The sequence below is a fragment of the Oncorhynchus mykiss genome, chromosome 11, assembly GCF_013265735.2.
Source record: "Oncorhynchus mykiss isolate Arlee chromosome 11, USDA_OmykA_1.1, whole genome shotgun sequence".
NCBI lineage: Eukaryota > Metazoa > Chordata > Actinopteri > Salmoniformes > Salmonidae > Oncorhynchus > Oncorhynchus mykiss.
In genome coordinates, this window is record NC_048575.1 from 37,163,260 (window position 1) to 37,190,281 (window position 27,022).

The 27,022-nt window shown below is 42.4% G+C and overlaps 1 protein-coding gene across 3 annotated transcripts in view; it reads left to right on the top strand.

Annotated features, from left to right (window-relative positions):
- The window catches only part of LOC110535651 (anion exchange protein 2), a 107,400-nt gene that overhangs the window by 48,135 nt on the left and 32,243 nt on the right, over positions 1 to 27,022 (top strand). For 2 of the 3 annotated variants that reach the window (XM_021620778.2, XM_021620774.2), the window contains exon 3: positions 4,625 to 4,815. In XM_021620778.2, the coding sequence (XP_021476453.2) occupies positions 4,756 to 4,815 (60 nt within the window). In that variant the 5' untranslated portion in view covers positions 4,625 to 4,755. Of the gene's footprint in view, positions 1 to 4,624; positions 4,816 to 11,600; positions 11,852 to 27,022 lie in introns of those variants that run through there. The other variant, XM_021620776.2, reaches the window with a different exon arrangement.

A 27,022-nucleotide genomic window follows, 5' to 3' on the forward strand; every position in this document is an offset into this window, starting at 1 on the left:
CTGATCTGTTGAATCAGCCTGCTCTAAAAAAATAAATTTGATGCGAGTGGTTGTATTAATTTGGGATCTATTGCATCCCTCAACTGTCCCAGACTGTTTGGAATATTTCTTTCTCGCACAGAACTACAAGTTGACCAGTAAAATAGATCAACCTTTGTACTATGGGAGATTGTAGATTGACATATTAGATTGACAACAGTTTTTGCTGTTTGTTGGGCCTACTCATCTTGTTTGCTGACAAAGTAAATGTGGACAGTTCTTCCAATATCTTCAATATACACCTCGGAATTGGATAAGGAGGCCCGCAGCTGCGTCCCTGACTTGTCTGTCTTCACTTGTAGCCTACTTCGGAGCTGAGATGCCTATGGACCCAATCAAGTAACGGGCATTGGCTAATAAGAATTGATTTAAGTCATGGAGCCATGTGAGTGAGAGGTTCTTCGGAGCAAGCAACCTGTGGAAGGAATTCTAATTATTATATTCAGCCCAAGGGTACAACGGCCACTGGCTGCAAAAGGCATGTATGTTTTTTTTAGGGGTGTTATGGCCGCACAAAGGCGACGCCTCCGGGAAATTCGAGGCATTATCAAGTGCTTGTCAAATTGTGAATGAGAGACCTGAAGTATGTGCAGCCTGTGCAAGAAACCAAACAGAGCTCATGCCTTTCATGCAACTTCTTTCAAATCATCATTAGATTCGCATCTTGCAGCCCTAGAATGTATTAAAAATCTAAACATTGGTCCACCTGCAGGGGGAGAATGAGTGGCTCCAGCCACGCGCCACCACTTATCACATCCTCCTCCACAGTAGCAAGCCCTTATCTGGCCCTTATCAGACTGTAGTGATAATGACATTGGGAGGTAGTTAGGAAGTATAGATGTACTGGAGTCCTTCCTGACAGGGACACAGTAACACATAGACAGACCTGACAAATCATAGTTAGAGCCCTGTGCCGCTATTAGCAGTAACTCAGACAACCTCAGCCTGAGGGAATCGGAGGAATTACCATCTTCCTATCCTAACCAAAGAAGGAAGGATGCTGCCACGACCTATGGGTTTTGCAAACAAGATTACTCCTAAGTTTAGGACTGACATTGCTAATAAGTAAAAACATTCCTTACCCCAGGATACTTCATCTGGTGACTAACCGGGAGAATAAGGAAAAGGGCGAACTCTGTTTCTGCAGAAATGTGATGCGTTTCGGCAAGAATTTGCTGATTTTAAATGTACTACTTTGTGGTTGTCTCACCTAGCTATTTTAAGATGAATGCACAAAATGTAAGTCGCTGTGGAGACAGTCTGATAAAAAAAAATGTTTTAACATACAGTGCCTTCGGAAAGTAATCAGACCCTTTTTACTTTTTCTAAATTTTGTTACATTATAGCCTTATTCTAAAATGGAATAAATTCAGTTGAAGTCAGAAGTTTACATACAACTTAGCCAAATACATTTAAACTCAGTTTTTCACAATTCCTGACATTTTAATCCTAGTACAAATTCACTGTCTTAGGTCAGTTAGGATCACCACTTTATTTTAAGAATGTGAAATGTCAGAATAATAGTAGAGAGTGATTTATTTCAGCTTTTATTTCTTTCATCACATTCCCAGTGGGTCAGAAGTTTACATACACTCAATTAGTATTTGGTAGCATTGCCTGTAAATTGTTTAACATGGGTCAAATGTTTCGGGTAGCCTTCCACAATAAATTGGGTGAATTTTGGCCCATTCCTCCCGACTGAGCTGGTGTAACTGAGTCAGGTGTGTAGGCCTCCTTGCTCGCACACACTTTTTCATTTCTGCCCACGCATTTTCTATAGGATTGAGGTCAGGGCTTTGTGATAGTCACTCCAATACTTTTACTTTGTTGTCCTTAAGTCATTTTGCCACAACTTTGGAAGTATGCTTGGGGTCATTGTCCATTTGGAAGACCCATTTGCAACCAAGCTTTAACTTCTTGACTGATGTCTTGAGATGTTGCTTCAATATATCCACATAATTTTCCTACCTCATGATGCCTTCTATTTTGTGAAGTGCACCAGTCCCTCCTGCAGCGAAGCACCCCCACAACATGATGCTGCCACCCCCGTGCTTCACGGTTGGGAACGTGTTCTTCGGCTTGCAAGCTTCCCCCCTTTTCCTCCTAAAATAACAATGGTCATTATGGCCAAACAGTTCTATTTTTGTTTCATCAGACCAGAGGACAATTCTCCAAAAAGTACAATCTTTGTCCCCATGTGCAGTTGCAAACCATAGTCTGGCTTTTTTTACGGCGGTTTTGGAGCAGTGGCTTCTTCCTTGCTGAGCGGCCTTTCAGGTTATGTCGATATGGGACTCGTTTTACCCTGGCTACAGATACTTTTGCACCCGTTTCCTCCAGCATCTTCACAAGGTTCTTTGCTGCTGTTCTGGGATTGATTTGCACTTTTCGCACCAAAGTACGTTCATCTCTAGGAGACGGAACGCGTCTCCTTCCTGAGCGGTATGATGGCTGCGTGGTCCCATTATACTTGGGTGCTTTTGTTTGTACAGATGAACGTGGTACCTTCAGGCGTTTGGAAATTGCTCCCAAGGGTGAACCAGACTTGTGGAGGTCCAATTTTTTTTCCTGAGATCTTGGCTGATTTCTTTTGGTTTTCCCATGATGTCAAGCAAAGAGGCAGTGAGTTTTTAAAGGTAGGCCTTGAAAGACAACTACAGGTACACCTCCAATTGACAGGAATGATGTCAATTAGCATATCAGAAGCTTCTAAAGCCATGACATAATTTTCTGGAATTTTCCAAGCTGTTTAAAGGCACAGTCAACTTAGTGTATGTACATTTCTGACCCACTGGAATTGTGATACAGTGAAATAATCTGTCTGTAAACAATTGTTGGAAAAATGACGTGTCATGCACAAAGTAGATGCCCTAACCAACTTGCCAAAACTATAGTTTGTTAACAAGCAATTTGTGGAGTGGTTGAAAAATGAGCTAATGACTCCAACCTAAGTGTATGTAAACTTCCGACTTCAACTGTATATATTTTTTCGGCAATCTGCACGCTAGCCTATAATAAAGCGAAAACAGATTTTTTTTTAGAAATGTTTGCAAATATATTTGTCAAAAATCATAGCTGTTCAGACTCTTCGCTATAAGACTTGAAATTGAGCTCCGGTGCATCCTGTTTCCATTGATCATCCTTGAGATGTTTCGACAACTTGATTGGAGTCCACCTGTGGTAATTTCAATTGATTGGACATTTGGAAAGGCACACACGTCTATATAAGGTCCCACAGTTGACAGGGTATGTCAGAGCAAATAAAGTCCAAGGAATTGTCAGTAGAGCTCCGAGACAGGATTGTGTCGAGGAACAGATCTGTGGAAGGGTACCAAAACATTTCTGCAGCTTTGAAGGTCTCCAATAACACAGTGGCCTCCATCATTCTTCAATGGAAGAGGTTTGGAACCAACAAGACTCTTCCTAGAGCTGGCCACTCAGCCAAACTGAGCGATCAGGGGAGAAGGGCCTTGGTCAGGGAGGTGACCAAGAACACAATGGTCACTTTGACACTTTGAGCTCTAGAGTTCTTCTGTGAAGATGGGAGAACCTTCCAGAAGGACAACCGTCTCTGCAGCACTCCACCAAGCAGGCCTTTATGGTAGAGTGAGCAGACGGAAGCCACTTCTCTGTAAAAGGTACATGACAGCCCGCTTGGAGTTTGCCAAATGGCTCTCAGACCATGAGAAACAAGATTCTCTGGTCTGATGAAACCAAGAATCAACTCTTTGGTCTGAATGCTAAGCGTCACGTCTGGTGGAAACCTATGGTGAAGCGTGGTGGTAGCATCATGCTGTGGTTATGTTTTTCAGCGGCAGGGACTGGGAGACTTGTCAGGATCGAGGGAATGATGAACAGAGTAAAGTACAGATATCCTTGATGAAAACCTGCTCCAGAGTGCTCAGGACCTTGGACTGGGGTGAAGGTTCACCTTCCAACAGGACCATGACCCTAAGCACACAGCCAAGACAACGCAGGAGGGGCTTTGGGACAAGTCTCAATGTCCTTGAGTGGCACCCAGCCAGAGCCCGGACTTGAACACGATCGAACATCTCTGGAGAGACTTGAAAATATATGTGCTGCAATGCTCCCCATCCAACCTGACAGGATCTGCAGAGAAGAATGTTGGAAACTCCCCAAAAACTGGTGTGCCAAGCTTCTAGCATCATACCCAAGAAGACTTGATGCTATAATTGCTGTCAAAAGTGCTTCAACTAAGTTCTGAGTAAAGGTCTGAATACTTATGAAAATGTAATATAAACTTTTTTTTAATAAATTAGCAAAAATGTCAGGAAGCCTGTTTTTGCTTTGTTATGGGGTATTAATCCATTTTAGAATAAGGTTGTAATGTAACAACATTTTTAAAAGTCAAGGAGTCTGAATACTTCCTGAAGGCACTGTAAAACTGGGGGGAAAATATGGTATCTGTGTTAGGCTCTGGGGGCGAACAGAGGTTCCATTTCCCCTTTTGTCAATGTTTTGGTTTTGTTGGCTAAACTGAGGTGAGGAGCATCCAAACGGACCTGGCGGTTTCACCATTTTAAGATTCAATCTTTAAACCCGTCTACCTTTCTGTGTTTCCCAGGTTATGCTGCCCAAAAGCTGTCTGAGTCCAGGTGAGAAAGAAAAGGGCTAAAGCCACATCTCTCCCCTTACCCTGTTAGCTCTCCAGACAGAGCCACAGCACTTGCATCCATCCCACAGAGAAGAGGAGCCATGAGCAACCCCAACACACCCAGCAATGTCACCGACGCCATGGAATCAGTCATCCACAACGTAAGTCCATTCACGCTAAATTCATTTAGTCCGCCCAATTAGGTCATCCTAACTAACGTCTACCGCATAACACAAACGAATTCAAAGCAAGAGACGTGTAATCGACTCATTGACAACAGTAGGAAATGCATGTCTACGTTCAGGGATGTTATTGCTCCTGACTTTTATTCATTTTTGCTGAACTAAACTAATATATTTATCAAATTGCAGTGGTTCTCTGCCAGAAAGGCTTTCAGCTGTGATTGCCAAACACCCTTGTGTATTTTTACTCGTGACACATGTTCTCTCTATGCTCAAGTTCTGCTTCGTCAGCCTCTCCAGTTCACTGTGTTTAGGCATGAGAGTGTATATTTGGGATTGTGCCATTCCTCTCAGAGCAGGGTATGTACAAATCCATACCTTCACTAAGGGATTAAATCCTCTGGCTCCTGACAGATTTAAGGATTTTAAAAAATAAATTGTGACTTCTGAACTGTAACATTAAGTGTTTTTTAAACGGTTTCCCTTGGGCACCTTTTGAGAACTGCCTGATACCCTTATACTCCCGTTTCAGGCGGGATTGGGGAACCAAGAATGTTTTCGTCAGCGTGTATTTAGAAATGTGGCTGTACTAGGATCGAAATATCTTGTTGTATTTCCAGGCCTTTCTGGTGCCCAGTTTATGCTGGCCAGAATGGACACTCCAACCAACTCATTGGCATCCGTACAGTACTGTTAGAAGCCCAGTGGTAAAGCATCTAGGTGGTTCAGGCTGAGAAGCCAGATGGCCTTGGACCTAGGTCAATGGCTAAAACTACATTCCAGTTCCCTGGGGGCCTCTCAAAATAACATCATATTAAGAGGATGAGTAAGTTGCTATGGGCGACATTGAGAGTCTGTGGGGATCATTCATAAAAAAATGCCTTAAGTTTTTGGGCAATCAATGAGAAACAAATATGCATCCGCTATGGTTTCTTTGTATGACTAATTGAGATCGGATACTGAGGTATAATAGCATTTCTTGAACCTTCTTTCCACAATAGACAAACATCTATCGTCAAGGGTACATTTTTGACCGTGACCCAAAAAAATCTCCCCCACCCACTTATGCATGCATGTATGCATGCACACATACAGTAGACTCAAACGCATGCACCCCCACACACAGTGCAAGAGAGGTAGATACTAGACCGTCACCAGCTGTTCTGCCACATCAGGAAATGCCTGCTTTCCCTTAGCTTGGCATTTCTTTCAGTGTTCAGACCGCTGCTTCCTATCCCATGTTACACAATCATGTGGCTGTAGCAATCCAGACAACCCCCAGGACTGGCCTACTGCTTCTTGGGAGGTGGACTCCCTAAGACATAAACCATTAAGTTTAGAAGGACTTGTGCTTATATCTTGAATGCAGGTGTAGGATTTTAATTTGTTCACTCTTTTTTTGTTGATGAGAATTTCCTTTACTGTTGGAAATGCACATAAGCCTTGTGATTTACATGAAATTCACTGAAAACCTCCACTAACACACAGTTATATTAACTGTATTTTCATGTAGCCTACTTTTGTCGAGCTAATAGCCTAACCACCGATCAAGTAACAATATGGACTAAACATTCAAATCCTGTTGCTGCAGGATTATTTTGCTATGACAATACTGGTCAAATTAAGATCCTACATCTGTACCTCCCTGTTTTAGAATGCATCAGTACTTCTGTAGTTGAAATACAATGGCACTACTACACGTGTCTGAGTCGAGAAGTGCAGAGGTGCAATGTAAAACATGTACATAGATAAACAAACTATTTGCACAAACCGAAAGACTGTAAGGGTGCTTGTAGCCGCAAGGCAACGAATCGCAACACACAATTGTGGGGTGGAGTCTTATTGAAAGTTGTACGTAGGGCTGGGCGATAAATCTAATTTATTTGATTAATTCAAATGTATGTTTTTGCGTGATATTGCAAATGCCTGTATCGCAAGAATCAAGGTTTTGTTATTTTTTGTTTTCATGAGTGTTTCTGTCCGCTTGTTCTGGTATAGTCTCCTCTTCTGTAGTGTGTGCACCTTCCCATTTACATGAGGGATCTGTATGTAATGATGAGATGCATGTCTCCACCCTAAACCATGCGAGTCGTTGTCCCAAAGGCGGGAAGGCAGGCGACAGGCTTAGGTCCAAAGTAAACCCTTAGAAACGCATTGGCCTTATTTTGGACAGATTTTTAGCCAGAGTGAAATCTCTCGCTACACCTCTTTCTCTATGGTTACTCACACACCAAGCCCGTCACCATGCCTCACACGCCAACAAAGTTGAGAGATCACATCTCTATTTGCATTTGAGGTTTTGTCCAACAGAATCAGTCATATGGACACACACATTGCATTATTTTACTTTAATAGAGGAGAAGTTAACTTTTCTAACGATACCCATTTTATGTCTCAACTACTCAAATTGCGTGCAGACACTACTAAAGCGAGAGTATCAATAAACATTGAATCTGGAAAATGAATGTTCAGTTTGTGGTGCGCTGGCATTGGGGTACCAAGTAACGCAAGCAGCATTTTAGCCAAAGACTGTTATATTAGCTGTCTAGTCTGTGTTTTATAAATGTGCAGTAAGCATAAAACACATTGATATAAAGAATTCGCAACTCATTCTCATTCTGCGAAATAAGGTAGGCCACTTAATTTCAACATCTGAACAAAGCGGACAGGCCAACATGCTTGTCAAACAGTTAGAGACAAACAGAAGGGTGTCTTCATAACAATTCAACTGTTCAACCTTGTTAGCTAGCAAATCGATCCAAGTATAAGTAATATAAGGGTTAGCTGATTTATCACTAGCACATGGTCTTGAGGTTGTTGATGAGACCTGTGTTAATGTTCTATAGCCTAATGCCTGCTACAAGAAGTTAGTCATTGTTAGTGAGGTTGCATTATGAATGGTTCTATTTACATTTGTAACAATAAAGGGCATTTTCATAGACCGACTTCAGTAATCATTTTGATAGAATAATTACATTTTTAGTGGGTCTTATCCTTGTGGAAGGCTAATATTTAGCCTAGGTATATCTTTCACCAGCCCTGAATTCATCATATTATTGCTGACTGTTTGAAATGCAGTGTATTTGACCTTTTTAATTGTACAACAATACTTTTTTAGATGAAACATAAAACATTTACAGTACCAGTCAAAAGTTTGGACACACCTACTTGAGGTTTTTTCTTTATTTTTTTGAATGTTCTACGTTGTAGACTAATAGTGAAGACATCAAAACTATGAAATAACACATATGGCATTATATCGTAACCAAAAAAAAGTGTTAAGCAAATCAAAATATATTTGAGATTCTTCAAAGTTGCCACCCTTTGCCTTGATGACAGCTTTGCACACGCTTGGCATTCCCTCAACCAGCTTCACCTGGAATGCTTTTTCAACAGTCTTGAAGGAGTTCGCACATACGCTGAGCACTTGTTGGCTACTTTTCCTTCACTATGCGGTCCGACTCATCCCAAACCGTCGCAATTGGTTGAGATCGGGTGATTGTGGGGCCAGGTCATCTGATGCAGAGCTCCATTACTCTCCTTGACAAAATAGCCCTTATACCGTCTGGAGGTGTGTTGGGTCATTGTCCTGTTGAAAAACAAATGCTAGTCCCACTAAGCCCAAACCAGATGGGATAGCGTACTGCTGCAGAATGCTGTGGTAGCCATGCTGGTTAAGTGTGCCTTGAATTCTAAATAAATCACAGACAGTGTCACCAGCAAAGCACGCCCTCACCATAACACCACCTCCTCCATGCTTTACGGTGGGAAATACACATGCGGCATCATCCATTCGCCCACACCACGTCTGACAAAGACACGGTGGTTAGAACCAAAAATCTCCAATTTGTACTCCAGACCAAAGGACAAATCTTCACTGGTCAAATGTACAGTGCTCGTGTTTCTTGACCCAAGCAGGTCTCTTCTTATTGGTGTACTTTAGTAGTGGTTTCTTTGCAGCAATTCGACCATGAAGGCCTGACTCATGCAGTCTCATCTGAACAGTTGATGTTGAGATGTTTGTTACTTGAACTCTGTAGCATTTATTTTGGCTGCAATTTCTGAGGCTGGTAACTTGAATGTACTTAGGAAACTCTGGGTCTTCCATTCCTGTGGCGGTCCTCATGAGAGCCAGTTTCAGCATAGAGTTTGATGGTTTTTGCAACTGCACTTGAAGAAACTTTTAAAGTTCTTGAAATGTTCCGTATTGACTGACCAACATGTCTTAAAGTAATGATGGGCTGTCATTTTTCTTTGTTAATTTGAGCTGTTCTTTTCATAATATGGACTTAGCCCTATTTGGTAAAAGATTATCTTCTGTATACCCCACCTACCTAATTACAACACAACTTTTAAGAAGGCACACCTGTTAATTGAAATGCATTCCAGGTGACTACCTCAAGCTGGTTGAGAGAATGCCAAGAGTGTGCTAAGCTGTCATCAAGGCAAACGGTGGCTATTTGAAGAATCTCAAATATAAAATATATTTTGATTTGTTTAAGACCTTTTTTTAGTTTACTACATGATTCCATTTGTTTTTTCATAGTTTTGATGTCTTCACTATTATTATACAATGTAGAAAATAGTAAAAAAATAATAAAGAAAAACCCTTGAATGAGTAGGTGTTCTAAAACTTTTGACCAGTAGTGTATATATTTACTGTGCATTGTGAATCGCCCATACGTTTGAAAAAATAGAGAAAAAATAGTTGTACAGTCGTGGCCAAAAGTTCTGAGAATGACACACACACTAATTTTCACAAAGTCTCCTGCTTCAGTTTCTATGATGGCAATTTGCCAATGCTCCAGAATATTATGAAGAGTGATCAGATGAATTGTAATTAATTGCCAAGTCCTTCTTTGCCATGCAAATGAACTGAATTCCCCCCCCCCCCCCAAAAAAAAACATTTCCATTGCATTTCAGCCCTGCCACAAAATGACCAGCTGACATGTCAGTGATTATCTCGTTAACACAGGTGTGAGTGTTGAAGAGGACAAGGCTGGAGATCATTCTGTCATGCTGATTGAGTTCGAATAACAGACTGGAAGCTTCAAAAGGAGGGTGGTGCTTGGAATCATTGTTCTTCCTCTGTCAAACATGGTTACCTGCAAGGAAACACGTGCTGTCCATCATTGCTTTGCACAAAAAGGGCTTCACAGGCAAGGATATTGCTGCCAGTAAGATTGCACCTAAATCATCCATTTATCGGATCATCAAGAAGGAGAGCGGTTCAATTGTTGTGAAGAAGGCTTCAGGGCGCCCATGATAGTCCAGCAAGCGCCAGGACCGTCTCCTAAAGTTGATTCAGCTGCGCGATCGAGGCACCACCAGTACAGAGCTTGCTCAGGAATGGCGGCAGGCAGGTGTATCTGCATGCACAGTGAGGTAAATACTTTTTTGGGGGATGGCCTGGTGTCAAGAAAGGCAGCAAAGAGGCCACTTCTCTCCAGGAAAAACATCAGGGACAGACTGATATTCTGCAAAAGGTACAGGGATTGGACTGCTGAGGACTGGGATAAAGTAATTTTCTCTGATGAATCCCCATTGATTGTTTGGGGCATCCGGAAAAAAGCTTGTCCGGAGAAGACAAGGTGAGCGCTACCATCAGTCCTGTGTCATGTCAACAGTAAAGCATCCTGAGACCATTCATGTGTGGGGTTGCTTCTCAGGCAAGGGAGTGGGCTCACTCACAATGTTGCCTAAGAACACAGCCATGAATAAAGAATGAAACCAACACATCCTCCGAGAGCAACTTCTCCCAACCATCCAGGAACAGTTTGGTGACAAACAATGCCTTTTCCAGCATGATGGAGCACCTTGCCATAATGCAAAAGTGATAACTAAGTGGCTCGGGGAACAAAACATCGGTATTTTGGGTCCATGGCCAGGAAACTACCCAGAGCATAATCCCATAGAGAACTTGTGGCGGGTGGACAAAACAAAACCCCACAAATTCTGACAAACTCCAAGCATTGAATATGCAGGAATGGGCTGCCATCAGTCAGGATGTGGCCCAGAAGTTAATTGACAGCATGCCAGGGCGAATTGCAGAGGTCTTTATTGACAATTAACTTCATGTAATTGTCAATAAAAGCCTTTGACACTTATGAAATGCTTGTAATTATACTTCAGTATTCCATAGTAACATCTGACATCTAAAGACACTGAAGCAGCAAACTTTGAATTAATATTTCTGTCATTCTCAAAACTTTTGGCCACGACTGTATGTACTGTAATGTGATATGGATGTGTATCTAATGGTATTATGGTAATAGATTATTATGGCCTACAGTTATCTACCCTATTTCGGTTAGAGTGAAGCATTTACTGTTTTTGTGACATTTCACTGACATTTCATTTAACCTTGGCAAATCTGAGCTCTCCAAACCTTTTCCATTCCAAAAACAAATCGCTTGTTGAGGGCTGGGATTTGAATACAGTCTGTTGGGGAATCAGATTTTGCCCAGTGCAGTTAGTTCAATCTATCTCAGGCAGACTGTTGGCAGCTATGAAGCTTCTTAACAATCTCTTACACAGTGGATTCACAGACGGTTGTCACTACATGCACTAGTTGCTATCCAATGTATGTGTTTACAACTTAATGGCTGCAGATGACTCATTGTCACAAAAGATAAGTCTGTTTGCTATAGCTGAAGCTTTCATTGGCCATTTTCCTCACATCCTTGCCCTTCTTAGTTAATAATTCACTTTTCAAACGAGTGTACACATACTTGTATGCTAGGGGAAAGGGAGTGTGTGTCTGTGTCAGTGTGCTGTGTGTTTTTAAGGGGAGTTGAGATAATCCTATTTGGAAGGGTCTGTCAATGTGAAACTGGGTGATGTCCTTTTCCTGCCGCGATGCACTGCCCATTGTCATGTGACTTGGGCAACTGACCGATATGAGACGAGGTTGAAAAAAGGTGTACGGTTATTTTTTACTTTTCAGTCGCTAAAGATTAAGTGGCGTGAAAACGCGGTTGGATTTTGATGGAGTTTCTGTACACAGCAGCAAAGGTGAGTTATGAGTAACACAGGGTAACATACAAGACTAACCAGTTGAACACATTGTAGGAGTCACTGATCCCTTTGGGAGCGCCCCCCTCCATTTGTGTGGATATGAAAAGACTACTCATTTCCTGTTCTATGTCTACATACCAGGTGCAGTATATTGGTTTTAAAGTCTAAACAATTTGAACCTGCAGTACCCTATAGATTTTGTTTACGTAATACCTTCAGGCAAAAATATAGTAAATAGGCCTACACTTAACTTGATGTTTTTCCAGTCACAGTGAACACAATAGAATATAATTTACCTTCCTATTCCTATTTGCCTCACAATTTTTGGTGTATATTTAGCCCAATATGTGCTTCAGCAGTTTTGTTGCACTGTCCACTTCCAAGGCATCTGTGATGGTCTTGTTACAGCCCTTTGACAGGCCATTGTGCGTACATGAACCGAAGACGATTTCATTCTCATTGTAATCTTAATGCATCTGTGATACTGTGCCTTTGGAAAGTATTCATACCCCTTGACTTATTCCACATTTAATTGATCAATTTTTTTTTTTTCAACCATCTACACACAATACCCGATAATGACAGTGAAAGCATGTTTTTAGACATGTTTTCAAATGTATTGAAAATAAAATATAGAAATATAAAATTTACATAAGTATTCACCCCCGGAGTCAACTTTGTAGGAGCCACTTTGGCAGTAGTTACGTCTTTGGTATGTCTGTATTAGCTTTTCGCATCTGGATTTGGGAATTTTCTCCCTTTTTTTTTTTTCTTGGAGATTTTTTTCTCAAGCTCTTAAATTAGATTGGGAGTGGCATTCCAGGTGACTACCTCATGAAGCTGGTTGAGAGAATGCCAAGTGTGCACAGATGTCATCAAAGCAAAGGGTGGCTACTTTGAAGAATCTCGTATAAAATATACAGTGGGGCAAAAAAGTATTTGGTCAGCCACCAATTGTGCAAGTTCTCCCACTTAAAAAGATGAGGCCTGTACTTTCATCATAGGTACACTTCAACTATGACAGACAAAATGAGAAAGAAAATCCAGAAAATCACATTGTAGGATTTTTTTATGCATTTATTTGCAAATTATGGTGGAAAATAAGTATTTGGTCAATAACAAAAGTTTATCTCAATACATTGTCATTGCCAACAAAGGGTATCAGAGGTCAAACGTTTTCTGTAAGTCTTCACAAGGTTTTCACACACCGTTGCTGGTATTTTGGCCCATTCCTCCATGCAGATCTCCTCTAGAGCAGTGATGTTTTGGGGCTGTTGCTGGGCAACACGGACTTTCAACTCCCTCCAAAGATTTTCTATGGGGTTGAGATCTGGAGACTGGCTAGGCCACTCCAGGACCTTGAAATGCTTCTTACGAAGCCACTCCTTCGTTGCCCGGGCGGTGTGTTTGGGATTATTGTCATGCTGAAAGACCCAGCCACGTTTCATCTTCAATGCCCTTGCTGATGGAAGGAGGTTTTAACTCAAAATCTCACGATACATGGCCCCATTCATTCTTTCCTTTACACGGATCAGTCGTCCTGGTCCCTTTGCAGAAAAACAGCCCCAAAGCATGATGTTTCCACCCCCATGCTTCACAGTAGGTATGGTGTTCTTTGGATGCAACTCAGCATTCCTTGTCCTCCAAACACGACGAGTTGAGTTTTTACCAAAAAGTTATATTTTGGTTTCATCTGACCATATGACATTCTCCCAATCAATTGGTGGCTGACTAAATACTTTTTTGCCCCACTGTATATACTGAAAAAGCTTGTGCGGGCTTTTATTTATTTATTTATTTATTTATTTATTTATTTATTTTATTTATATATAATCCTTGCTCGCACAAGCTTTTTCAGTGTGTGTGTGTGTGTTTTTTTATATATATATATATATATAAGCTGCATTATACAGGATTACCTACACATACTAACCAGCTCGAATAGACAGAAGCGTGCTATGTGGCAGACCAATCCGAACTCAACTCTCCATGTCCAGCCCACCTCAGCCAGTCATGGCTAGCGGGAAGGTTGCTGTATCTGTCTGTGGCTAAACCAACTAGTCTTGTAATTTAACAATTGTATTCCGTATTTACAGATGGCATACAAGTTTGTTATTAAGCCACATGAAAGTTCACATGTTCCAGAGGCATTTCTGCCAAAAAGTAGTGACCCGTGACAAACGCCCAGTTTCCTGAAACGGGTCACAAATGTGGAATAAGTTAAGGGGTATGAATTATTTCTGAAGGCACTGTAACTGATAGCTACCCTTCGGCTGCCAGCAGATCGGAAACCATTAACTCTGTGTGAATAATGTTGGACAGCTAGAAGTGGCATGTGAATCGTCCCCAAATTGCACCCTCTTCCCTATATAGTACACTGCTATGTAGGGAATAGGGTGCTATTTGGGACACAGTAAGAGGATTGATGCCACCATCATGTGGTGAGTCACACTTCCCCAGAAGTGACCGCGGAGAGGCTACAAATTTCAAGAAAGGTGTCTGGCATGACATCAGCCTCGTTTTTGTCCCTCATAAAAGGATTAGAATTAAGAGTCCCCGCACCCCAACCCCCTTCCTCCTCTTCATGTCAATATATGACTCATCCAATGTCACTCACAGCCTTATCTCTCTCTTATGGCTATAATCAGCAAGATCATGCAAGGGATATCACAGTATTACGTCATCACTATCGCATTATACGTGTGGGAAGGGAAGCTTCAGCATTGATGGGCTACCCCTCAATAACATGTGATGTATGTAGGGTAACCTCAGTATTGTCCTTGTTGTCTGTACTTAAGCTTATTTGTTAAACTTGTCCAATAGTGTTCGTAGGACAGTTGGGTTTAATCAGCCACTTCAAAGCCCAACAGGTGAAGGAAAAGCAACTGTGGAATTCATGTTGGCCTGTTTACCTGGTCATACCACTGAGAAGAGTGGTCATATACCGTTGAAGTCGGAGGTTTACATACAATTAAGTTGGAGTCATTAAAACTCGTTTTTCAACGACTCCACAAATTTCTTGTTAACAAACTATAGTTTGGGCAAGTCTGTTAGGACATTTACTTTGTGCATGACACAAGTAATTTTTCCAACAATTGTTTACAGATGGATTATTTCATGAGTCTGATTCATCCTTGGGAGCGATTTCCAAACGCCTGAAGGTACCACATTCTGTACAAACAATAGTACACAAGTATAAACACCATGGGACCAGGCTGCCGTCATACATCTCAGGAAGGAGATGCGTACTGTCTCCTAGAGATGAACGTACTTTGGTGCGAAAATTGAAAATCAATCCCAGAACAACAACAAAGGACCTTGTAAAGATGCTGGAGGAAACGGGTACAAAAGCATCCATATCCACAGTAAAACGAGTCCTATATCGACCTGAAAGGCCACTCAGCAAGGAAGAAGCCACTTCTCCAAAACCGCCATAAAAAGCCAGACTACAGTTTGCAACTGCACATGGGGACAAAGATTGTACTTTTTGGAGAAATGTCCTCTGGTCTGATGAAACAAAAATAGTTTGGCCATAATGACCATTGTTATGTTTGGAGGAAAAAGGGAGAGGCTTGCAAGCCGAAGAACACCATCCCAACCGTGAAGCACGGGGGTGGCAGTATCATGTTGTGTGGGTACTTCACTGCAGGAGGGACTGGTGCACTTCACAAAATAGATGGCATCATGAGGAAGCAAATTGATGTGGATATATTGAAGCAACATCTCAAGACATCAGTCAGGAAGTTAAAGCTTGGTTGCAAATGACTCTTCCAAATGGACAATGACACCAAGCATACTTCCAAAGTTGTGGCAAAATAGTTTAAGGACAAAGTCCAGGTATTGGAGTGGCCATCACAAAGCCCTGACCTCAATCCTATAAAATATTTGTGGGCAGAAATGAAAAAGCGTGTGCGAGCAAGGAGGCCTACAAACCTGACTCAGTTACCGCAGCTTTGTCTGGAGGAATGGGCCAAAATTCACCCAACTTATTGTGGGAAGCTTGTGGAAGGCTACCCGAAATGTTTAACCCAAGTTTAACAATTTAAAGGCAATGCTATCAAATACTAATTGAGTGTATGTAACCTTCTGACCCCCTAGGATTGTGATGAAAGAAATAAAAGCTGAAATAAATCATTCTCTCTACTATTATTCTGACATTTCACATTCTTAAAATAATGTGGTGATATCCTAACTGACCTAAAACAGGTCATTTTTACTAGGATTAAATGTCAGGAACTGTGAAACTGAATTTAAATGTATTTGGCTAAGGTGTATGTGTATTCCGACTTCAACTGTATATTTACACTCAGGGCATTACTCTTCCATAGCTTCCCTAGATATCCTCGTCAGGCCTGTTGCTACAGGAATGAAATTACTCAATAATCAACAGGCCTGAGTGTTGCTGGCTGTGTGGGATTTGGGCCACCTCTCGGCTCCTATAATCCTCTCTGTGGCCTATGTGTAGGTGGCCAGCTGAGTACTGATTTAGCCTACACACTTTGCATGTAACAAACCTGTGTACATTTAACAGACTGTAGATAGTATATTGCATTACTGAGATTAATATTTCAGCTTGCCTAAACTATTTGTATTATTGTGGTTTACTGCAGTGGTTCCCAACCTGTGGCATTATGCTGCACACCAAACATGTCCCTATGAATTTATTTAGTGTTAATGACCTCTTTTCTGATACATACTGCATAGCATCCATTTTCCATGACAAATGTTTTCATAGACGAAATGGGGTTTATTTCAGTTACTTACTCATGGTGATTTAATTTGTGGGTACCCCCTTAAGAGTGTCCCACAAATCTGCGTTAGACATATATATTTTTTCCCTCTGGTAAAATTGATCTTTACTTTTTGAATGATTTGATTTTCACATTTTTGTGGCATGTGCACAAGCACCTTCAAATACCTTTCTTGCAAGCTCCCAACAATGCAGTTATCGATGTATGCAATGCAATATTGATTTATCACTATAAATAAGATAATCTAGAACAAAACCCACAAGAAATAAGTGAGAAGCTACAGTCTGTATATACAGGGTCAGTTTCAATCCCATTTTTCCAATGTGCAGGGATCCTGGAGTGATAGCTACCTCTGTGTATAGGGGTGAGGTCGCTAGGCATCAGGATATATGATAAACAGAGTAGCAGCTGTGTGTGTGTGTGGAGTCAGTATACGTGTGTGTTGGAGTGTCAGTGTGCGCGAGTTTGGACATTCCTGTAAGTGTGCATACAAAGTGCAAAAATAACATACAAGGGTCAACTCAGTCTGTGTAGCTGTTGTGTTAGCTATTTAGCAGTCTTATGGCTTGGGGATAGAAGCTGTTAATGAGCCTGTCGGTGTCAGACTTTGTGTAAGACTTGCAGTGCGGAAGCAGAGCGAACAGTCTATGGCTTGGGTGGCTGACAGGGCTGAAAAGGGTCGACATTTTCCATGCGAAGTTAACCCCGGGAATTTGGGGAATTTTGCTTAAATTCATCAAAAATGTTAGCTTATAACAGTGAACTTTTTATGTGGGTTACACAAGGCAATTCTAGGTCGTGTGGCATATTTTGGTTAAACTATCCCCAATTCAATGGAATTGTAACCCTCTGCATGCACAGTGCATTCTTCCATCACGTGCAGTATACTCTTCCATCACATGTACAGCTGAATCTCAAGATCTTGCACACGAGTGAGATGCTATTGAGCCCACACTACTACACTGTCTGAGCCAAGGTCTACATGCTTTCTGGTAAGTTTTGATTACAATACTGGGTGGGGTGAATATATTTTATACAACATAATTTTTTGTTAACTAATAAATAGTAGCCTACAGCAAAGTGTGTTTAAATCCTTTCTAACTTGTTAACAATTTCTGCTAGTTAGTTTTTGCTACCATGTGGGTTTTAGCTTGCCTGACCCTGCTAACTGAGGAGTGTTAATTTACCTGTTTCCATACATGTTTCATTTTAACTGCTTAACTATTTATCTGTACATGGAATTGTATTTTTTTTATTTTAAATTGTTTTCTTTTTTTAAACATTCTAATCTTTACAGGAAAATGCCACAGGCACTATCGGATGTTTCAAGACATTTCACTGCAGCTAATGTAGAAGTTAAAGCTGTGTACATTTGCAAATACTGTAAGGAATGCAACAAAGATGCAGAATCATCTGGGCAAGTGCATAATGTTCCCTCAGCGCTCACAACAAGCAACTTCTGACAAAAGTCCCTCTACTTCTATTCAAGGTGAAAATGAGACACCTTATCGATAGCACCTCATGGTCCTCCTGGATTCGGCAGTTGTTTTGACTCAATGGAGGGACGCAGTCAGAGAAATGCTGATGAATGTCTTGCTTGAGCTGTGTATGCAACTGGTTAACCTCTGATGCTCACAGGCAATGTGTATTGGAAGAGATTTCTGGATGTTCTTTGCCTAGCATACACCCCTCCAACCAGACATACTTTATCTACTCATTTGCTGGATGCAGAGATCAACAGAGTTCAAGTGAAGGTCAAGCAAATTATAGAGAAAGCAGACTGTATTGCAATCATCTCTGATGGGTGGTTGAATGTTCGTGGGCAAGAAATAATTAACTAAATCTCCACCCCTCAACCAGTATTCTACAAGAGCACAGACACAAGGGACAACAGACACACAGGTCTCTACATTGCAGATGTGCTGAAGGCAGTTATCAATGACCTTGGACCACATAAGGTTTTTGCACTGGTGACAGACAATGCTGCGAACATGAAGGCTGCTTGGTCTAAAGTGGAGTCCTACCCTCACATCACACCCATTGGCTGTGCTGCTCATGCATTGAATCTGCTCCTCAAGGACATCATGGCACTGAAAACAATGGATACACTCTACAAGAGGCCGAAGGAAAGGGTTCGCTATGTGAAGGGTCATCAAGTTATAGTAGCAAAGTGAGAAGAATAAGAGCATCACATTGAAGCTGCCCAGCCACACCCGTTGGGGTGATGTTGTCATCATGTTTGACAGTCTCCTGGGGGGGAAGGGGTCTCCAAGAAATGGCCATATCACAGTCTGCTGATATGGAGAGCCCCATCAAGAGGATCCTCCTGGATGATGTATTTTGGGAGAGTGGTAAGCCGCCTAAAACTCCTGAAACCTATAGCAGTAGCCATTGCACGGATTGAGGGAGACAATGGCATCCTGTCTGATGTTCAGAAGAAATCCGTGCTGCCCTGCCCACTTCACTGTTGCTCCAAGCAGAGGAAACTGTAGTGAAGACTTCTGCCGGAAGCCCATGCACACCGCAGCGAACATGTTGGACCCCAAGTATGCTGGCAAGAGCATCCTTTCTGGTGCAGAGATCAACAGGGTCTATGGTGTAATCACTACCGTGTCTCGCCACCTTGGCCTGGATGAGGGCAAGGTTCTTGGCAGTCTGGCGAAGTACACTTCCAAGCAATGTCTTTGGAATGGAGATGCAATGTTGCAGGCGTTTCAACATATCTCATCAGCCACCTCGTGGAAGGGACTTTGTGTATCTGAGAGGCAACAAGGGAAAGAGCCCATTATCCTCCAAATCCCACAAACATCAGCCGCCTCAGAGCGCAACTGGTCCTTGTTTGGGAACACACACGCAACAGGCTGACCAATACAAGGGTTGAAAATTTGGTGGCCATCCAGGCAAATTTTATGCTTTTTGAGCCTGACAAGGAGCCATCCTCAGCAAAGTTGGAAAGTGACAGTGAAGATGAGGCCAAAGTCTGATGTTCAAGAGGTGGACATTGAGGAGGTCCAGGGAGAAGACATGTAAGCCTGAGAGGAAGACAACCAAAGCTTTAGGTTTACAGATATATGTTGAAAACTTTTTTGGGGAGATTCGATGGATCATTGGTGATCATTCAATATTCCCTTTTGTTGTACAGTGAAATCATCCCATGTGAAGAGTCAACTCATTTAAAGTTCAATTCGTAACCAAATTGTTTTTTAAAATGTCTATTGGAAGGATTTAATAATTTGCAATTATGTCTACTTATGATAAGGTAAAAGGTTTATGTTTCTGTCTCCATATGATATGGTAAATATACAGTGCCTTGCGAAAGTATTCGGCCCCCTTGAACTTTGCAACCTTTTGCCACATTTCAGGCTTCAAACATAAAGATATAAAACTGTATTTTTTTGTGAAGAATCAACAACAAGTGGGACACAATCATGAAGTGGAACGACATTTATTGGATATTTCAAACTTTTTTAACAAATCAAAAACTGAAAAATTGGGCGTGCAAAATTATTCAGCCCCTTTACTTTCAGTGTAGCAAACTCTCTCCAGAAGTTCAGTGAGGATCTCTGAATGATCCAATGTTGACCTAAATGACTAATGATGATAAATACAATCCACTTGTGTGTAATCAAGTCTCCGTATAAATGCACCTGCACTGTGATAGTCTCAGAGGTCCGTTAAAAGCGCAGAGAGCATCATGAAGAACAAGGAACACACCAGGCAGATCCGAGATACTGTTGTGAAGAAGTTTAAAGCCGGATTTGGATACAAAAAGATTTCCCAAGCTTTAAACATCCCAAGGAGCACTGTGCAAGCGATAATATTGAAATGGAAGGAGTATCAGACCACTGCAAATCTACCAAGACCTGGCCGTCCCTCTAAACTTTCAGCTCATACAAGGAGAAGACTGATCAGAGATGCAGCCAAGAGGCCCATGATCACTCTGGATGAACTGCAGAGATCTACAGCTGAGGTGGGAGACTCTGTCCATAGGACAACAATCAGTCGTATATTGCACAAATCTGGCCTTTATGGAAGAGTGGCAAGAAGAAAGCCATTTCTTAAAGATATCCATAAAAAGTGTCGTTTAAAGTTTGCCACAAGCCACCTGGGAGACACACCAAACATGTGGAAGAAGGTGCTCTGGTCAGATGAAACCAAAATTGAACTTTTTGGCAACAATGCAAAACGTTATGTTTGGCGTAAAAGCAACACAGCTGAACACACCATCCCCACTGTCAAACATGGTGGTGGCAGCATCATGGGAATCAGCATGATGGGAAGATGGATGGAGCCAAATACAGGACCATTCTGGAAGAAAACCTGATGGAGTCTGCAAAAGACCTGAGACTGGGACGGAGATTTGTCTTCCAACAAGACAATGATCCAAAACATAAAGCAAAATCTACAATGGAATGGTTCAAAAATAAACATATCCAGGTGTTAGAATGGCCAAGTCAAAGTCCAGACCTGAATCCAATCGAGAATCTGTGGAAAGAACTGAAAACTGCTGTTCACAAATGCTCTCCATCCAACCTCACTGAGCTCGAGCTGTTTTTGCAAGGAGGAATGGGAAAAAATGTCAGTCTCTCAATGTGCAAAACTGATAGAGACATACCCCAAGCGACTTACAGCTGTAATCGCAGCAAAAGGTGGCGCTACAAAGTATTAACTTAAGGGGGCTGAATAATTTTGCACGCCCAATTTTTCAGTTTTTGATTAAAAAAGTTTGAAATATCCAATAAATGTCGTTCCACTTCATGATTGTGTCCCACTTGTTGTTGATTCTTCACAAAAAAATACAGTTTTATCTTTATGTTTGAAGCCTGAAATGTGGCAAAAGGTCGCAAAGTTCAAGGGGGCCGAATACTTTCGCAAGGCACTGTATCCAATGCAAAAAACATCTACATTTAAATGGTATTAATATTAATTCCCATATATTTCTGTTAATTCCCATATATTCCCGTTAATTTCCACGGAAGGTTTCCACCTGAATATTCCCCAAAATGTGCAACCCTAGTGGCTGGAGTGATTTTTCTGGGCTTTCCTTTCACACCCTCTTATATAGAGGTCCTGGATGGCAGGGCGCTAGGCCCCAGGGAAGTACTGGGCTGTCCGCACCACCCCCTGTAGCGCCATGCGATTGAGGGCTGTGCTGTTGCCATGCCAAGCAGTGATGCAGCAAGTCAATGGTGCAGATGTATAACATTTTGAGGACTTAAGGGCCCATGTCCGGTTTTCTGCATGGGCCCGGTTTTCTGCAATGTAAAGGTGTAACCACATAATTAGATATTAGAACACTTCCTCTATATATCTTTTACATTTTCCACCATGGCAGATTTGATTTCTCTTCTTACGTGTGTGTGTGTGTGTGTGTGTGTGTGGTTCAATGTTTATTTTGATGATATTTTTATGACAACCAAGGCAGGTTGTGGGCAGGCTACCCCAAACCTCCAGTACAGCCATAATAATGCTATGAGAACCACAGGCCAGTGAGTGTACATGGTATCTACAGTATCACCAACCTCTATTTGTTCCTTACTTGTGGAGGTCACTTTTACGATCGTAGGATTGTCACGATACCAGTATCGCGATACTACAATATCTGATTAAACATGGCAAAAAGGAAAACACACAGCAGACTTTTTGATCAACTTTTTGATCTTAAAAAAAAAAAACTAATGTTTAACAAATATTGTGTGCTATAGCTTGGAAAAGAAACATGTGATTCTGGATGACAACATAACGCTGCTTGTTTCCAACATTAGGACTGTTTTCCTCCTATCTGAGCACTCAGTACCTTCAAATGCGATGACTCATGAGATGCAGTCCTTGCTTAGTGCAGATGCACATGCCAATGCACTTTAATTTGACGCTTTCAAGTCTCCCAATGTCACAGAGCCATTGTGTGGTGTTGTCCTCTAACAATCCATGTGGTCCGAACATGTCCAGTGTTTAACCCCAAAACATTAGCACTGAGTAATGAGTTATTAGTTGTACCACAACTCCTACAGGAAGCCACCAGTTCAGGACATTCAGGTGTTCTATCTGATCTATTTGTGGACAAATGAAGTTGCTTCATGTAAATATGTGACTGTAAATCATGTGGGGGAAAAACATTGCTTATTCAATTGCCTATGTGGCACATGTTCAATGCATGCCCTCTCTTTCTACAGTACTAGGCTGAGAGGAAGTTTGTGTAAAAAAAAGTTCAAACATTTCACTCCTATATGTACATGGTTTCCTTGCTTCTCTGTAATTGTCTTTCTCTTGCGGTTGGAGTCTGTTTTATTTACAATGTTCTAGATGTTCACATACTGTCGTGCCCTAGCAACCCCCGCCCACTCCAATGCCTCTCTGACAGAGATTTAGGCTCTAAAGCACATTGGTCAATATTTACACACACAGTACATCACCAAAAGTATGTGGACACCCATTCAAATGAGTGGATTAGGCTATTTCAGCCACACCTGTTGCTGACCGGTGTGTAGATTTGAGCATGCAGCCATGCAATCTCCATAGACAAACATTGGCAGTCGAAGGCCTTACTGAAGAGCTCAGTGACTTTCAACGTGGCACCGTCATAGGACGCCACCTTTACAACAAGTCAGTTTGTCAAATTTCTGCCCTGCTAGTGTTGCCCCGGTCAACTATAAGTGCTGTTACTGTGAAGTGGAAACGTCTAGGAGCAACAACGTCTCAGCCATGAAGTGGTAGGTTATACAAGCTCACAGAATGGGACCGCAGAGTGCTGAAGCACGTAGAGCGTAAAAATGTTCTGTCCTCGGTTGCAAAACTCGCTACTGAGTCCCAAACTGCCTCTGGAAGCAACGTCAGCACAATAACTTTTTCGGGAGCTTCATGAAATGGTTTTCCATGGCCGAGCAGCCACACACAATTCTAAAATAACCATGCACAATGCCAAGCGTCGGCTGGTGTAAAGCTCGCCGCCATTGGACTCTGGAGCAGTGGAAGCGTTTCCTCTGGAGTGATGAATCAGCTTCATCATCGAAGTCAGACGGACAAATCTGGGCTTGGCAGATGCCAGGAGAACGCCCCAATGCATAGTGCCAACTGTAAAGTTTGGTGGTCTGGAATAATGGTCTGGGGCATTTTTCATGGTTTGGGCTAGGCCCCTTGTTTCCAGTGAAGGAAACTTAACGCTACAACATACAATGACGTTCTAGACGATTCTGTTTCCCACTTTGTGGCAACTGTTTTAGCACGACAATGCCCCGTGCACAAATCAAGGTCCATTTAGAAATGGTTTGTCGATCGGTGTGGACTTGACTGGCCTGCGCAGAGGAAGCAAATACCCGCAGCAATGTTCCAACATCTAGTGGAAAGACTTCCCAGAAGAGTGCAGGCTGTTATAGCAGCAAAGGGGGGACCAACTCTGTATTAATGCCCATGATTTTGGAATGGGATGTTCGATGAGCAGGTGTCCACATACTTTTGGTCATATAGTGTATACCTGAGTGCCATTCAAACACTGCTTGCCCTTTAAGTGCATTTGGTTTGTCCTCAGAGAGAATGAACGCAGAGTCTTGTTTATTCTACTATGCCACAATCATAGGAGATAGGTTAGTGCCAGGCTGGGAGATATGGGTACGTACGATTAGGGCATCACGCGGCCAAGGTGGGCACGGGAGACAGCTCTCTGCTCATACATGTGTTTTATGGAGGTTTTGAGATTCAGAGGGCAACAGTGTTGCCATAGACGAGGGCATTGCCACTTGTCTGTGAAACACCAATCCTGACTCTATTCATACCTCAACTCTTCCTATTGCACCATGAGTGAGGTAAGTCCCTCAAATAACTGACGAAAGAGAGAATTTTGTTTTAGTCTTTCTATTGCTGGGTTGTTTGTTTTTTTGCTGTCATAGGAGTTTTTTGTTACGATTTTATTTATTTCGGTTTGCCTTGGCTGGGCTCACCTTTCCTCAGTGTTGCAGTGGTTTAGCCCGACCGTCCAGGGTTTGTTGATGCACAGGTTTTTGGTTGTGGAAAATAGTTTCACCCTTCTGGCAATCCCTCACACATCCTCTACAGCTTTAGAGATTGACTGTGAAGTGATGTGAGAGTGTACAGCAATTGGTGAAACCTGTCTTCACTTCTCCTGGAGTTCCTAGTGCGTGGGGGATCTATTTTTCAGGTGAACTTGATTGTTAAAAATATCACTGATTGATGGGTCTCCCGGGTGCATCGCAGTGCCACCAGAGATTCTGGGTTCGAGCCCAGGCTCTGTCGCGGCCGGCCGCGCCCGGGAGGTCCATGGGGCGACGCACAATTGGCCTAGCGTCGTCCAGGTTAGGGAGGGTTTGGCCGGTAGGGATATCCTTGTCTCATAGCGCACTAGCGACTCCTGTGGCGGGCCGGGTGCAGTGCACTCTGACCAGGTCGCTAGGTGTACGGTGTTTCCTCCGACACATTGGTGCGGCTGGCTTCTGGGTTGGATGCGCGCTGTGTTAAGAAGCAGTGCGGCTTGGTTGGGTTGTGTTTCGGAGGACGCATGATTCTCGACCTTCGTCTCTCCCGAGCCCGTACGGGAGTTGTAGCGATGAGACAACACCGTAACTACTAACAATTGGATACCACGAAATTGAGGAGAAAAAAGGGGTAAAATATAACTAACTGAGGATGCTTTATTTTAACACGTGGATGAGATCGGCAGCACTTTGTTTATTCTTGGATGAACTGCCCATCAACTGGCATTCAGGTATTGAATGCATTCGATAGGACTACAGACTGGAAAAAACTGCAAGATTTTAGATTTGTATCTTTCAGGTCCAAAAACTGGAGACTGACAGAAAACAGCTCTCAAACCGGCACTTGAACTGCATTAAAGAACAATAGGACTCTGGTGATCTGTGTTTGACAGAGGTGACTAAGGTAAGGGTGAGGCCCATGCAGCCTACCTGAGCAAATTCTTGTGGAATGGTCTGAATGGACCTTCTGACAGTTGAGGAGTGTCACCTTGGGTCAACATTGAATGTTTGTGAAGGGGCCCCTCACACTCTATCACAGACACTGTCAGAGATTTGTCAAAGAGAGTCTGTTTTTTTACACCCTTTTGTGGTATGTGTGCATTTACTACTGTAGGTAGTTCACACAGTAACTCCATAGTATAGTAGCCAGTGCTGTGAAAAAGTAGCCAGTGCTGTAAATTGAATTTCTTTCATTCCTATATTTGACACATGCAGCAGCCCCATTGCTAACCATTTTTTTATGAAAGGTAGAAAATGGCCATTATCACTCCATGGAGTGATATTTTTCTAGGTGTCTTTTGGTCTAGGAATGATGTGTAGGCAAAACCCCATTTTCCATACTCCAGTCATATAGACCGACAGGGAGCATGAGGATGAGGAGCATGAGGTGGAATTTCTTCTGTCCCCCTCGAGTGCCGGAGAGAATTTGATCTACCGATGACGTGTTAAATGGCCTGAGAAAGGGTTTGAAGGGGCGTCAAATGAGGCATGGGGCCGCAACTTTTTGTCCAGTGTCACAGGAGGGAGCGTACTCCACTCTGTCAGGAGCTGCACGATCTCTACTGTAGCCACGGCAACATCTGCTTTGCCTTAAAGCTGGAGAGAGGAGAGGATCCCCCTCTTTTGTCGGGATTGAGTTCACCTGCTCCACTGCATCCCGTCCTTATCACAACCCCCCCCCAGCAGATGAGGTCTGCAGCATGATCTAGCACCCTGCTGCTGGGGAAAAGAGATCACTTACAGTACCTCAGGGTTTCCCAGCCTTCTCCTCGGAGACTACCAGAAGTTTTACATATCTGTTGTTGCCCAGAACTGGCACACATTATTCAATTAGTGAAGGGCTTGATTATTAGTTAACTAATCGAAACCGGTGTGTCAGTGCAGGGCTACAACAAATGTGTGAAACATCTGGTGGTCTCATAGGAGAGGGCTGGGAAGTACTGACTTAACTCCCCGGGTTGTCCATCATACCACTAACTACTCTCGACCATCCATAGACCCCAACCTGTCCAAGTCATTGGACAGAGCTTGTAGGGTAATCACTATGTTGAGTTTAAAGCTACTGTACTGTTTGGAACCCAAGAAGACCACAATCATGTCTTTTTTGTGGATTTTAACACATTTGGAATGACTAGAACTCCCTCTAGTGTCAGTTGGGATGTGAGGTTACATGGATTTGACATAAGCATGAATGGTGTCAGCAAACAACCTCCATATAGCAAACCTGAATAACATGGTAGGCTAAAATGGATAATTCTCCTGTCCATAAAAAACCTTCGCACATCATGTTGATCTGAAAGAATTTGATATGTATTAGCAATTTAGTAGTAGCTTTAACTTAACGGGGTAGACTAGATGGAATTTCTGCCATGCTGGTTACCTCTATCCAAACCTTCCAGATTTACACAAGTGGCTAGGTGTTGTTTCTGAAT